General features: G+C 42.1%; 1 protein-coding gene across 3 annotated transcripts in view; it reads left to right on the top strand.

The window, feature by feature from the left end:
* Positions 1-11,898, top strand: part of kcnip4a (potassium voltage-gated channel interacting protein 4a) — a gene marked incomplete at both ends in the record, with an annotated part of 306,188 nt that overhangs the window by 116,500 nt on the left and 177,790 nt on the right. The window contains one exon of one of the 3 annotated variants that reach the window (XM_084312710.1): positions 5,333-5,444. The exons of the other annotated variants lie outside the window; for them this stretch is intronic. Coding sequence (XP_084168836.1) covers positions 5,333-5,444 — 112 coding nt within the window. Of the gene's footprint in view, positions 1-5,332; positions 5,445-11,898 lie in introns of those variants that run through there. 3 annotated transcript variants of the gene reach the window in all.

Raw genomic sequence — 11,898 nt, 5'->3', positions numbered from 1 at the left:
ACAAACGGCATCACGCAAAAATTTTCATGTCAGGGGGAAAAAGATGAAGATATATAATATATATATATATAAATATATTTTGCGTGTCCTCCCATTTTTCATTTGGTTGTGCAGATTGGGATACAAATAAATTGGTTGAATTTAAATTATTTCAAGAGAAAAATTACTCATTTTTCCCATCGACAGACAAATAAAATGTTGAAAACATTATTGATCCCTTTTTCATTGAAGCAAATTATTTAATGTCAAGTTGCTGTTGAGTTGATCGGAGTGTAACATGCATTACTTTATGAAGAAGATGTCAAGGTGTTGTTAAATGAAGTGTGGGTGTAAAGAACCAAATTCCTCTGTTTATAACGTTAGACTTGATTTTACCTGGAATGGTTTTTTGCTGTCTTTTATTTAGAAAATACTGGTGGTTCCCCTCGCGCTGTGGCTACTCTTGCGTAACAATGATATCCGGTTAACGTTGCGGGTTCAGATAAATGGTTGACGAGAGAGAGTACTAACGTAAATAACGGATATCTCTCATTTATATAACTGTTCGTGAACGAAACCCCCTTTTTTACCTTGTTTAGCACCTAGCTGGAAGGCGAAGAGGTATGTGTTATGGATTGTGTTATTTGTGTTATATTGGCAATCTTCATATTTTATGTATTGAGCTGAACAAGCAGTAAGATGCTAGCCAGTGCTACACCTTTTCAGAGGAAACGTGGTCTGGATAAACGAATGACTGTATGTCTGTTTCCAATTTCAGCTCTTACGGTGTCTAATGGTGAACTTGTGTCAATAAATGGTTGGCATACCGCACCATGGCCATCAGTCTCAAGGAGTTCATTTTGTCTGAAGTAAAGTCCCGCTGGGAAATGCTACAGTGGGCCCAATATGTTAAGATATGTCAATGTCAGCAACTCAGCATATATGGGTCACTTGATTTAAGATAGGTATGGGTGAGGTTAGGGGCGGTCCTAACCATCAGGGGGCCATCTTGGATTGGAATATGTGCATCATGGATATTTGTTTTTTGCTGCTATTGTGAGAGGAAGGAGGGATTTTTCAGGCCTCCTAATATATTCTCCAAAAACCAAGGACAGTTCATCTGCAGTCGTGCTTCCCAGTGTATTACTTTTGTTCTTTTCCTTTTTGAAGATGTGGATCAACCCAGGACTTATCTCCTTTTGGACACTCAAAGGGTTGAGTGTGGTTGGACACTACTGGCTCTACAGAGCAGGGCTGCATGGTCTGGTAGTCCCGTACATGTATGTTGGTGCTAATGGTCTGTAATGCTGACAGGACTGTTCTTATTGGTTTGATATGATTTTGTTGTACAGTATGTTGCTATGTGATGCCCCATTTAGTTTGCTCCTCTTTTTGTGGAACATAACACTTTGCTGCTGGGGGTGCCTGGTCCTGCTTATCAGCATTTATGATATTTGAGTGATTAAGACAAGATAAGATATTGCTTTATTGATCCCCTTGGGGAAATGTGGGCAATGGGCATCATAGCAGCAGGGGGAGGGGGGGGGTACAGACATGGGCAGGATAATGGTAGAAAGACATAAATATAGGCAATACAATTATATCTGCATATAAAAATATGAGGAAAATAAACAGTGTAAAACAATATAATTAACTGTGAATATAAAAATATGAGAAAAATATATAATATCGGTTATATTTAAACATTTTTACTTTTATGTTATGTTTTTTGAGAGAGAGAGAGGAGGAACGGAAGATAGACCGGGGAAGACATTCGGCAGAGATCACCGGGTCCGGGAGTCGAACCCGGGTCGCGTCTATATTAATGCCAGCCCAAGAGTGCTTCGCGTTTCTCTGATTGGCCACGACGCCCATGTGACCGCAGCGCGCGGCAGAGCGGAAATAGGCTGCTGCTCCGGCGAAAGAAAGACAAGCATTCTATTGCCATGCTCTGCGACAAACTCTAACCTTAACCAACTCCGAAAGAATGCCTAAACTTAACCGGCGAAAGAAAGACAGGCATTCTATTGCCATGCTCCAAGACAAACTCTAACCATAACCAACTCCGAAAGAATGCCTAAACTTAACCGGCGAAGAAAGACAGGCATTCTATTCCCATATTCTGCTACAAACTCTAACCATAACCAACTCCGAAAGAATGCCTAAACTTAACCGGCGAAAGAATGCCTAAACTGCCGGCGAAAGAAAGACAGACGTTAGTTACGTTTATATAGAGAGATGATAAATTAATTAAACGTAAAAAAAAAAAAAAAAAAAAAAAAAATTGAAGTGATTTGAACTTGTCACCAACTGACCGCAGGCTCCACAACAAGCTGAGGAACGAGTTGAGCTAACCATCGATGTTAAAACAGGGGGGATTACGAATACATAATGCCGCAGCAACCTATGTGCCTCTGCCGCTCCGCTCTGCCACTCCGCTCTGCCGCGGGGCGGTGCTAGGCGTTGTCACGTGGGGCGTCGCGGCCAATCAGAGAAACGCGGAAGCCATTCTTGGGCTGGCATTAATATATAGGCACCCGGGTCGGCTGTGTTGCACCGTAGTGCACCACTCGGGCACCCTTATATTATATGTTACAATAAATACAGGCAATAAATTATTTGAATCTGAATGTATACTATGAGTAAAAGTACTGTTTATTGGCCCCATATTTTCTCACATCTAACTGCTCCGATTGGCCCAACACACAGAGGACACGGTGCTCCCAAAAGGTTCTCACAGGCACGATTTTGGGGCTTTTTGAGGCACCCGTAGGTTCTTGAGGGTTTTTACAGTGTCGTCTAGAAGGTCCCCCCCCCCCTCAGTCTACTGGTAGTTGGCTGTGCCCAGAGAGGGTGACCTAAAACACTTCAAATGATGCATCTGAAACACAACATTAACCCTTTCCAGTTAACCGTTGGTAGTGTGATAATAAAGGGTTAACCTTCTGTGGTGTGGCAGTGAAAGGGTTAACCTGCTGCCGTGTGGTAGTGAAAGGGTTAACCGTCTGTAGTGTGGCAGTGAAAGGGTTAACCGTTTGGTAGTGCGGCATGTGAAAGGGTTAACGGTACACAATAAGCAATACATCAATTAAAACATCATTGTACTGCATCTTTAATAAGATGAGATATTCCGTTATTGATTCCCTTGGGGGAAATTCGAGCGGCATAAATATGATGGGCAATAAAATTAGACCCGAATATAAAAATATGAGAAAAGATAAACGGTGTAAACAATATAATTAACTCTAAATTTATAAGAATATGAGAAAAGTAAACGGTGTAATCAAGGCTCTCGTGACCCCCTTACCCGTGGATTACAATAATTGCCCCCCTACACCCCCCCCCCCCCCCGCCCCCCCCACCTCATGGCGCACTCAGCCAGGCTCATTGACCCCTTTAATTGTGTTTGATTAATCTGTCTCGTCCATCGATCGTGAAGATCCGCCCGTGTGCGTAATTTATCGTTCCGGTTCCACCTGGGTTGATGACGGTCTCCACACGGCCAGTAGGTGGTAGTGTCTCATTTACTAAAGACACTGACCACCCTCTTCTTTATCAACCTCTTTCTTCCTTGTTCATTCTCTCTCACTGTCTCTGTCTCTCTGTCTCTCTGTCTCTCTCTCTGTCTCTGTCTCTCTCTCTCTGTCTCTGTTTCTCTCACTCTTGCTCTCTCTCTCTCTCTCTCTCTCTCTCTCTCTCTCTCTCTCTCTCTCTCTCGTCTCTCTCTCTCTCTCTCTCTCTCTCTCTCTCTCTCTCTCTCTCTCTCTCTCTCTCTCTCTCTCTCTCTCTCTCATTCGCTCAATCAGTGAAATATAACGTCTTGTCTATCCGTCATTTGCATTCCCTCCTCTGATTTCCTCTTTTACATTTCAATAGAATGTAATTCCCTTTGAATGAAATTGCCTGTCTGAATGCAATCACTGAATGTAATGAGTGGCTCTTTTGATTAATAGGTTTCACTGGCTGCCTAAAGACTGCATCTGGTAAAGGCCAAGGAAGGACCCCCCCCCCCCATCCCCCATCACATTGGAACGACCTGCCTATGGAGTTTTAAGATAAATTAATCTCTGTAAAATCACTTTTCCAATTGTAATGATTTTCAGCGCTGCATGTTTTTACTTATTAGTTTATGTGGTTTTTAATATCCCCTCTCCTAACATGTCTAATACGTGATTTTGTTTGAAAGTGTCTTGTAAGCATTGCTTTTGCTAAAATGACTATATAAAGTTCTGTATTGTTATTACAGTATTATTATGAATATTGAAGAGATGTTGTTTGGGAGACCGTTCTCCTTTTGGAGCCAGGCTCTTTTCTCGCTACAGTTTGGTCACGGAAGGTCTTTAAAAATAAATCTAACTCATATAATTAATATAAAATAATATGTGAATCCATAAGTGAAAGCTATGACTTATCATGATCGCAAAGTACAATGGTGCAGAGTGCTTCCTGGTGTCAGCTTGGAATGGTTTTGTTGTTTCCCGCTTTTGCCAGAGTTCTATCGCCTTGTACTCAGTTTGAATTGTTATCAGACTAGATGACTTTGCCTTTCATAGCACCTACAGGATCATGCAGCCATGCACACACACTTTAACATACTGTATTGTACTTTAACTATGGCACGTGACATAAGAGTACACTATTGTACATTTTAATATTTGTATTGCGGTAGATGTGTGGACAGAGGTGTGGATGTCTCCCGGTGCTCCACCTCCCTCCTGCCTGTCCCGTCTCCCATCCTTATCGCATGTCCACTCCCTCTCATCTCCCCCTCCCCTCCTTCTACTGCGAGGGAGAGTGCGCCTGGGAGAGAGGGAGAGGGAGGGAGGGAGGGAGAGACAGAGCCACAAACTGTCAGAGGGAAAAGAGTAGACTTCTGTGTTTCACCAGGCGTTCAGTTCACGCTCCTCTTCAAAGGACAGAAGGAGCGAGAGACAGTAGAAGAGGGACAGGGAGAGAGAGAGAGACTAGAGTTAAAAAGGGACATCAGCAGCCAAATTGTCTCTCTCCAGGACCCGTCTCCTCCCGGAGTCGTCTTTTCTACGTTTTCCTGGACGTGGACGGAGCCTCTATATGACTTAAAGCTCTTCACAAACCTGAGACGGGCTATCGACTCCCTCTTACCACCCCACCACCCCCCCTGTCCCATCCGACACCCTCGCCACCCCCAGACTGGATTGTGGGCGTGGGCGCGGAGGTGGAGTGGGCGCGGGGGAACTGGAGTGCCGGGGAAGGGGGCACGGCCAGTGTGGGCGGAGGAGGAGGAGGCGCCGCCGCGGGGGGCGAGGAGGCCGGCTCGGGCTCCGGGTACGGCTCTGGGTATGGTGGCTCGGAGCGGGGCGAGGGGGGCGGCGTCATGCTGAACGCCATCTGGGAGACGGAGGGGCTGCAGACGGTCGGCATCGTGGTGCTGCTCTGTGCCTCCATCAAGCTGCTGCACCTACTGGGCCTCATCAACTTCTCCGAGGGTAAGACGCCGACGGAGAGGGAGGGAGAGAGAGAGAGAGAGAGAGGGAGAGATACAGAGAGCGAGAGAGATGCAGAGAGAGAGAGAGAGAGATGCAGAGAGAGAGAGTGAGAGATGCAGAGAGAGAGAGGGAGAGAGACTCAGAGAGAGATGCAGAGAGAGAGGAAGAGACTCAGAGAGAGATGTAGAGAGAGAGAGAGACTCGGAGAGAGAGATGGAGAGAGACTCAGAGAGAGAAAGGGAAACTCGGAGAGAGAGACTCAGAGAGAGAGTGAGAGATGCAGAGAGAGAGAGACTAGAGTGGGAGATGCAGAGAGAGATACTCAGAGTGAGGGATGCAGAGGGAAAAAGAGAGAGACTTAGAGAGTGAGAGATGCAGATAGAGTGCAAAAGAGAGAGACTCAGAGTGAGAGGTGCAGAGAGAGAGTGAGAGAGCGAAAGACAGACTCAGAGAGAGTGAGAGAGCGAAAGGGAGAGAGGGAAAGAGAGAGACACAGAGGGAGATAAAGAGATATGCAGGGAGAGAGGGAAAGAGAGAGAGGGAAACAGAAAAGTTTTACTTGAGGGAAAACCAAACCGGCTTGTCGGAACTAAGCAGAATAGAGACGTGGCGTCTTGTGAAAAGCGCTGTCGATGTGAAATATTTGTATTCAGTTGAAAATCATATTGCCCTCGATTTCTTTTTTGGGTCATTACTGTCGCCTTGACATAACTGGGTTCCTCTTTTGTCGCTAAAAAGCTGCGCAGAATCAGGCGCGAAGCCTCTGACACGGCGGGAGGGAAAACAAGGCGAGTTAATTATTGAGGTCACGGCACCAATGAAAGCTCGGTAACGCCAACTCTTTATGTTGCATCGGCTTTGTGTGGCGAAAACGGAAGATGGTGACATAGTACGAGGGACAGATGTGATGGGAGAGTTCTCAGACGGTCTCCTGATGTGATGGGAGCATTTGGGAGAGATTGCTCTGCCAGAATGAGGGGCTGCAGCGGCAGAAACACGCTTGGGGAAAGTGGTTCTAATTGAATCTATTTATTTTTGGGAGCCAGGGCGCAGAGAGTCCCTCGTTCATTACTGAATCCCCCTGCAGTTAGTTTTGTTTTGCTTTCCCCCCCCCCCTCTGCCTTTGATCTTCTGAAACTGAAGCTTGTGAGTGGTCCGTTTTTGTGTATGTATGTATGTATGTATGTATGCACTGGCGTAACTCTCTCTCAATGTGTGCCGGGGACAGATTTGGGGGCGTGGCGAGTGACATCGATGGGGGGGGGGGGAGGGGGTTAGGGCCCGTAGCCGCATTTCTGCAGACCCCTCTCTGATTGGTTGAACTCTATTTCTGCAGACCCCTCTCTGATTGGTTGAGCGAAGCCCCTCTCTGATTGGTTGATCGTGCGCATGCGCATGAGCCGCGACAAGCTCCTCCAGAAACTCCTCCAGAAACTCCGTTAAGCTCCAGAGAGAGAGGCTGAAAACCCACAGTTCTTGCCCGACGGATGGGAGCGAATCCCGGATCCGAGGTTTCTGATGACTACCCCCAAAACACGGAGGTTGCGAACGCAATTTATACGCATGGAAGTATTGATTACGCCATAACGAATCATTAAAAAATATATACCGTTAACTGGAATATGTTGTGTGTGTGCCTTTCTGAATATGATTTGGGAGGGTTATAATAGAAGAAAGACAGTGTAAACAATATAACGTTATGTGAATAAACTGCGAAATAATAACTAATTCCTTGGTCAATAGAAGTCTCTGTGATACTTTCTGAATATGATTTGGGAGGGTTATAATAGAAGAAAGACAGTGTAAACAATATAACGTTATGTGAATAAACCGCGAAATAATATCTAATTCCTTGGTCAATAGAAGTCTCTGTGATACTTTCTGAATATGATTTGGGAGGGTTATAATAGAAGAAAGACAGTGTAAACAATATAACGTTATGTGAATAAACCGCGAAATAATATCTAATTCCTTGGTCAATAGAAGTCTCTGTGATACTTTCTGAATATGATTTGGGAGGGTTATAATAGAAGAAAGACAGTGTAAACAATATAACGTTATGTGAATAAACCGCGAAATAATAACTAATTCCTTGGTCAATAGAAGTCTCTGTGATACTTTCTGAATATGATTTGGGAGGGTTATAATAGAAGAAAGACAGTGTAAACAATATAACGTTATGTGAATAAACCGCGAAATAATAACTAATTCCTTGGTCAATAGAAGTCTCTGTGATACTTTCTGAATATGATTTGGGAGGGTTATAAATAGAAGAAAGACAGTGTAAACAATATGTTTGACGTATTTTAACACACACCTAGGCTGACGACCCGAGCTATTATTATGCAAAGACAAGTACTTTAGCGAGTGGGTACTTGGCCCTTGCAGGGCAAGAATGCGACCCCCATCTACTGCTCCTTGCATAATAATAGAACAGGTAGTCAGACTCAGCTCTTTGGACGGTAAAACGTGGGGGGGACACGTTCCGCCGTCCCCGGCGTCAAATACGCCCCTGTATGTATGTATGTATGTATGTATGTATGTATGTATGTATGTATGTATGTATGTATGTATGTATGTATGTATGTATGTATGTATGTATGTATGTATGTATGTATGTATGTATGTATGTATGTATGTATGTATGTATGTATGTATGAAGCACATTTAGAAGCACCAGTGCTGTGTGGCGTTTAGGGCTGACCTTCACATATTGTTTTGGAATTTGAAGCTTCGGTGCCGAGATTCGATTTAAAAAAAATCAAAACATTTATAAATTTCTTTTTATTATTTATTTTACATTTTATTTTTTTATGTTGTGGGACTTGTACAGCACGTTGTTCAACTTTGTCAGTGCTGTAAAGTTTAAACCTTTTTAAATCTTAGACAAACAAAACACTTTGCTTTCATGAAATATTGTAAGCCGTCATTTGAGGCTTTATAAAAGCAGCACAATGAACACAAATCTGTCAGTGCCGAGTCCGACCTCATCTTAAATAACAAACAGCACTCACATGTAGTCCAATTCTACCTGCGAAGCAGGTATGTGCTGCATCTTCTATCGGGATGCCATCTTTCTCCATAGTGCATGTGAGAGGACGCGTCTCAGATATATGTAAGTGTGTGTGAGAACGTGTATGAATGTGTGTCTCAGATATGTGTATGTGGGTACGTGTCTCACGTACGTATGTGTGTATGTCTCATATGTGTATGTGTGCATTTCTCAGGTACGTGACTGTGATCCTACATTTTGTATGTGTCTCGTAACCATGTACGTCTCTGCCATGTGTGTGAGTGTATATCTCAGGTGTGCATATGTATGTGTGTCTCAGCTATGTATGTGTGTGTGTCCCATATGTATGTGTAAGCATGGCCGCCTAGTTATAGTTGAAAGTGGGGGTGCAATTATTTTTTTTAATTTATTTTCCCTTTTTTTTTTTTTTTTTTTTTTTAAATGTAATGGGTGGTTTTTTTGATTTTTTTTTTTGATTTTAATGAACCTGTATGTGCAATTTCCTGCAATATAGAGCCTTCAATCTTGACAAATAAAGCAGCTCTTTTCACTATAAAACTCAGTTTATATTGCAGTATGATAGCCAATTACTATAATAATAATATATTAATATATATATACTGTATATACTGTATTTTGATTTTTCGCTCATTTATTTTTATTAAATCAATCTCCTTTCAAATAGGCCAAGTTTTTAATAAGAAAGAGAAAAAAATATATATTTCCATTACCTGTAACTCTTGTGTCTCTGTCTCTCCTTCTCTGCCTCCTCCCTGAGTCTGCAATGCACAGTCATGACATCGATCTCAAAAAAAAAAGTAAAAAATAAAAAAAATAAAGTAAAATTTTTTTTAGGCCCCTCGTCACCAGAGGCCCACGGGCCGTGGCCGTCGTTAATCCGGCCCTGCTCGTCTGCCATATACTGTAGATAGCGAACGTATTTTGCAAACGAAGTCATGTCATCCAGCTGACACCACATATCTAGATAATATGACAACGTTAGCTAGCGGCTAGCACTAAAGCTAACGCCAACCAGGGGGAAACGTTATTATTTATTATTATTATTATTAGAGGATTTACGGTATGACCAGATGGCATTTCGGGACGTGAAACACTTTTATTGTATTGCGTGGTAGAAGTTCTACCACTCAATAGTAAAGACATGTCTAACATAATCTTTTGTTTGAACAACTTAATGGAAAATCCTGCCACCGATAAGAGACTCTGTCGCCTGTGACACACACACGCGTCACGCACTCAGCCTGTACTGGATGCAGCAGCATGGACTGCTGGGGGAGGGACCGTGGTATGCAGTGGATCAAACCATTCAAATGTGGAGGGCAGGGGGGGACAGAATCTTTGGAAACTTATAAACTCGCTATTAAGTGTCATTGCGTATTATTAATTTGATTGAAATTACGTAGTTATGGTTAGATTTATATATTGGGGGGGGATATATCATATTTTTCATATGATCAAAAAGTGGTGGAGCAAGAGCATACCTTTGCTCCCCCAAGTTCAATAGTGGGAGAGCAGATGCTCCGAATGCTCTTATGGCCAGGCGTATATGTGTGTAAGTATGTGTATATCCCCTATATGTGTAAGTGAGAGCTTATGCTTCAGATGTGTGTATACGTATGTGTGTGTATGCCTGCTTCCTATATGTGAGTATATGCGTGTATGTGTGCCTCTGACATGTATATCTCAGCCATGTGCATATGAGTGTGTGTAATTCAGTTATGTACACATACGAGTATGTGTGTCCTAGACATGTGTATGCGGCAAGATATGCGCATGTGAGAGTGTGATAGAGAAAGTGGCCACTCCATAGATACACCATCCGGACATACAATCTATGCATATACATACATAATACAATATAAAGTATAGGTACCATCAGGTCAGATCCCATTTTTCACCTTCATCATTGATAATACTGAAACCCCACCTGAATCATTCGTCCCCAGACCGTTCAGTCAACACGTGAAACACAAATTCACTCATAATTCATAATTATTATTAATTTACATATACCTATATATATATATATATATATATATATATATTATATATATATATATATATATATATATATATATATTATATATATATATATATATATATAAACTATATATATATATTTAAATTTTTTTTTTTTATTATAAATGTTTTCCTCTGTAAAAAAAAATGCCAGTGAATCTTTTTTTCTTCTGAGCAGGCCTGCACTGCAGTAATTATTCGTGCAGAATATCTGCACAGGTTGACCAGGGTTAAATAAATAATAAATAATAGCCAATCAAAATAAGCTATTAATGTCATCTAAGCACGGTCTGTGCAGTTAAACTCTTGCCATTGAATGGAGGATTTAATGATTGACAGTCTTTGACATCCAATACACGGAGGTTGAATGATTGGCAGCCATGCAAATCCAATCAGAGTATGGCTCCTACAACTGCAGCTCTGTAGCTACACAGCTGTTTCTCCCCTTGCGGGATTGATTGATTGAACATTTTATTAACAGAGCACTGAGAGCAGCCACGTTCGAAACCTCTATATTAGTGTGTATCTAACATTTAGCACTTTAATAGCGGGACATTTACTGAGGACCAGCACAACACACATGTGGATATTATGATTTAACAAGTCTATCTGTCCAGGAGGATGACAACATTATTGCAGGTACTGTATGTGCACGGTGTTAGTGATGCTGGCTAAATGAATGAACGTTGTGTCTGAATGTTTTGCCGCTAGCTTGTGGCTAGGCTAACGCACTTCGCTGAAGGTGCACAGCTGAGCTAGTGTCTTTGTGGCTTTCCCGGTTTGTCACGTGAGATTCATGTGGGGAACTTTGGTGTGTGTGTGCAGCTCTGATGAATGAGAACTGCTGTCTTGTGCCGTTGTGTGGGTTTGTGTCTGAAACGACGGTGGCTTGTGTGTGTTGCGTGAGATGCAGAAGTAAACATTGCCAGGCATGAGGCATTCTGGTTAATGTAGTCATTGCAGTTCTCCCTCGCTTTCACTCACAGTTAAAGGAGACATGACATGCTGGTTTGATGAAATGTATAGTGTAAATGAAATTAATAGTGTATGTATATTCAATAGTAGTATTGATAGTATATTAATATTGATATTGATATTGATATTAATATTAATTAATTGATTGATTGGTGTTGGTATTAATATTCATATATAGTGTATATTAATATTATGTTTTCATCTGTGTCCACTGACCACTGACACACAGTGGGGGATGTTTTAAAAATATTATTTAATATATAATATAATATAATAATTTGTGCTTCACCTAAAGATTTGGTCACCAGCCTCCACTGGGAGGGACATATTCATCTTGGCCCAATTCTGGGTCAGAGCACTAACGTGTTCGATTATAGGGGCAATATTGGCTTGTACTATCTCTTTCAGACCTGGGATCAATTTTAT

The sequence above is a fragment of the Notolepis coatsorum genome, assembly GCF_963971535.1.
Source record: "Notolepis coatsorum genome assembly, chromosome: 4".
In the NCBI taxonomy this organism is placed as follows: domain Eukaryota; kingdom Metazoa; phylum Chordata; class Actinopteri; order Aulopiformes; family Paralepididae; genus Notolepis; species Notolepis coatsorum.
The sequence above is the reverse complement of the archived record's forward strand: the minus strand, read 5'-3'. Positions and strand labels throughout refer to the sequence as shown.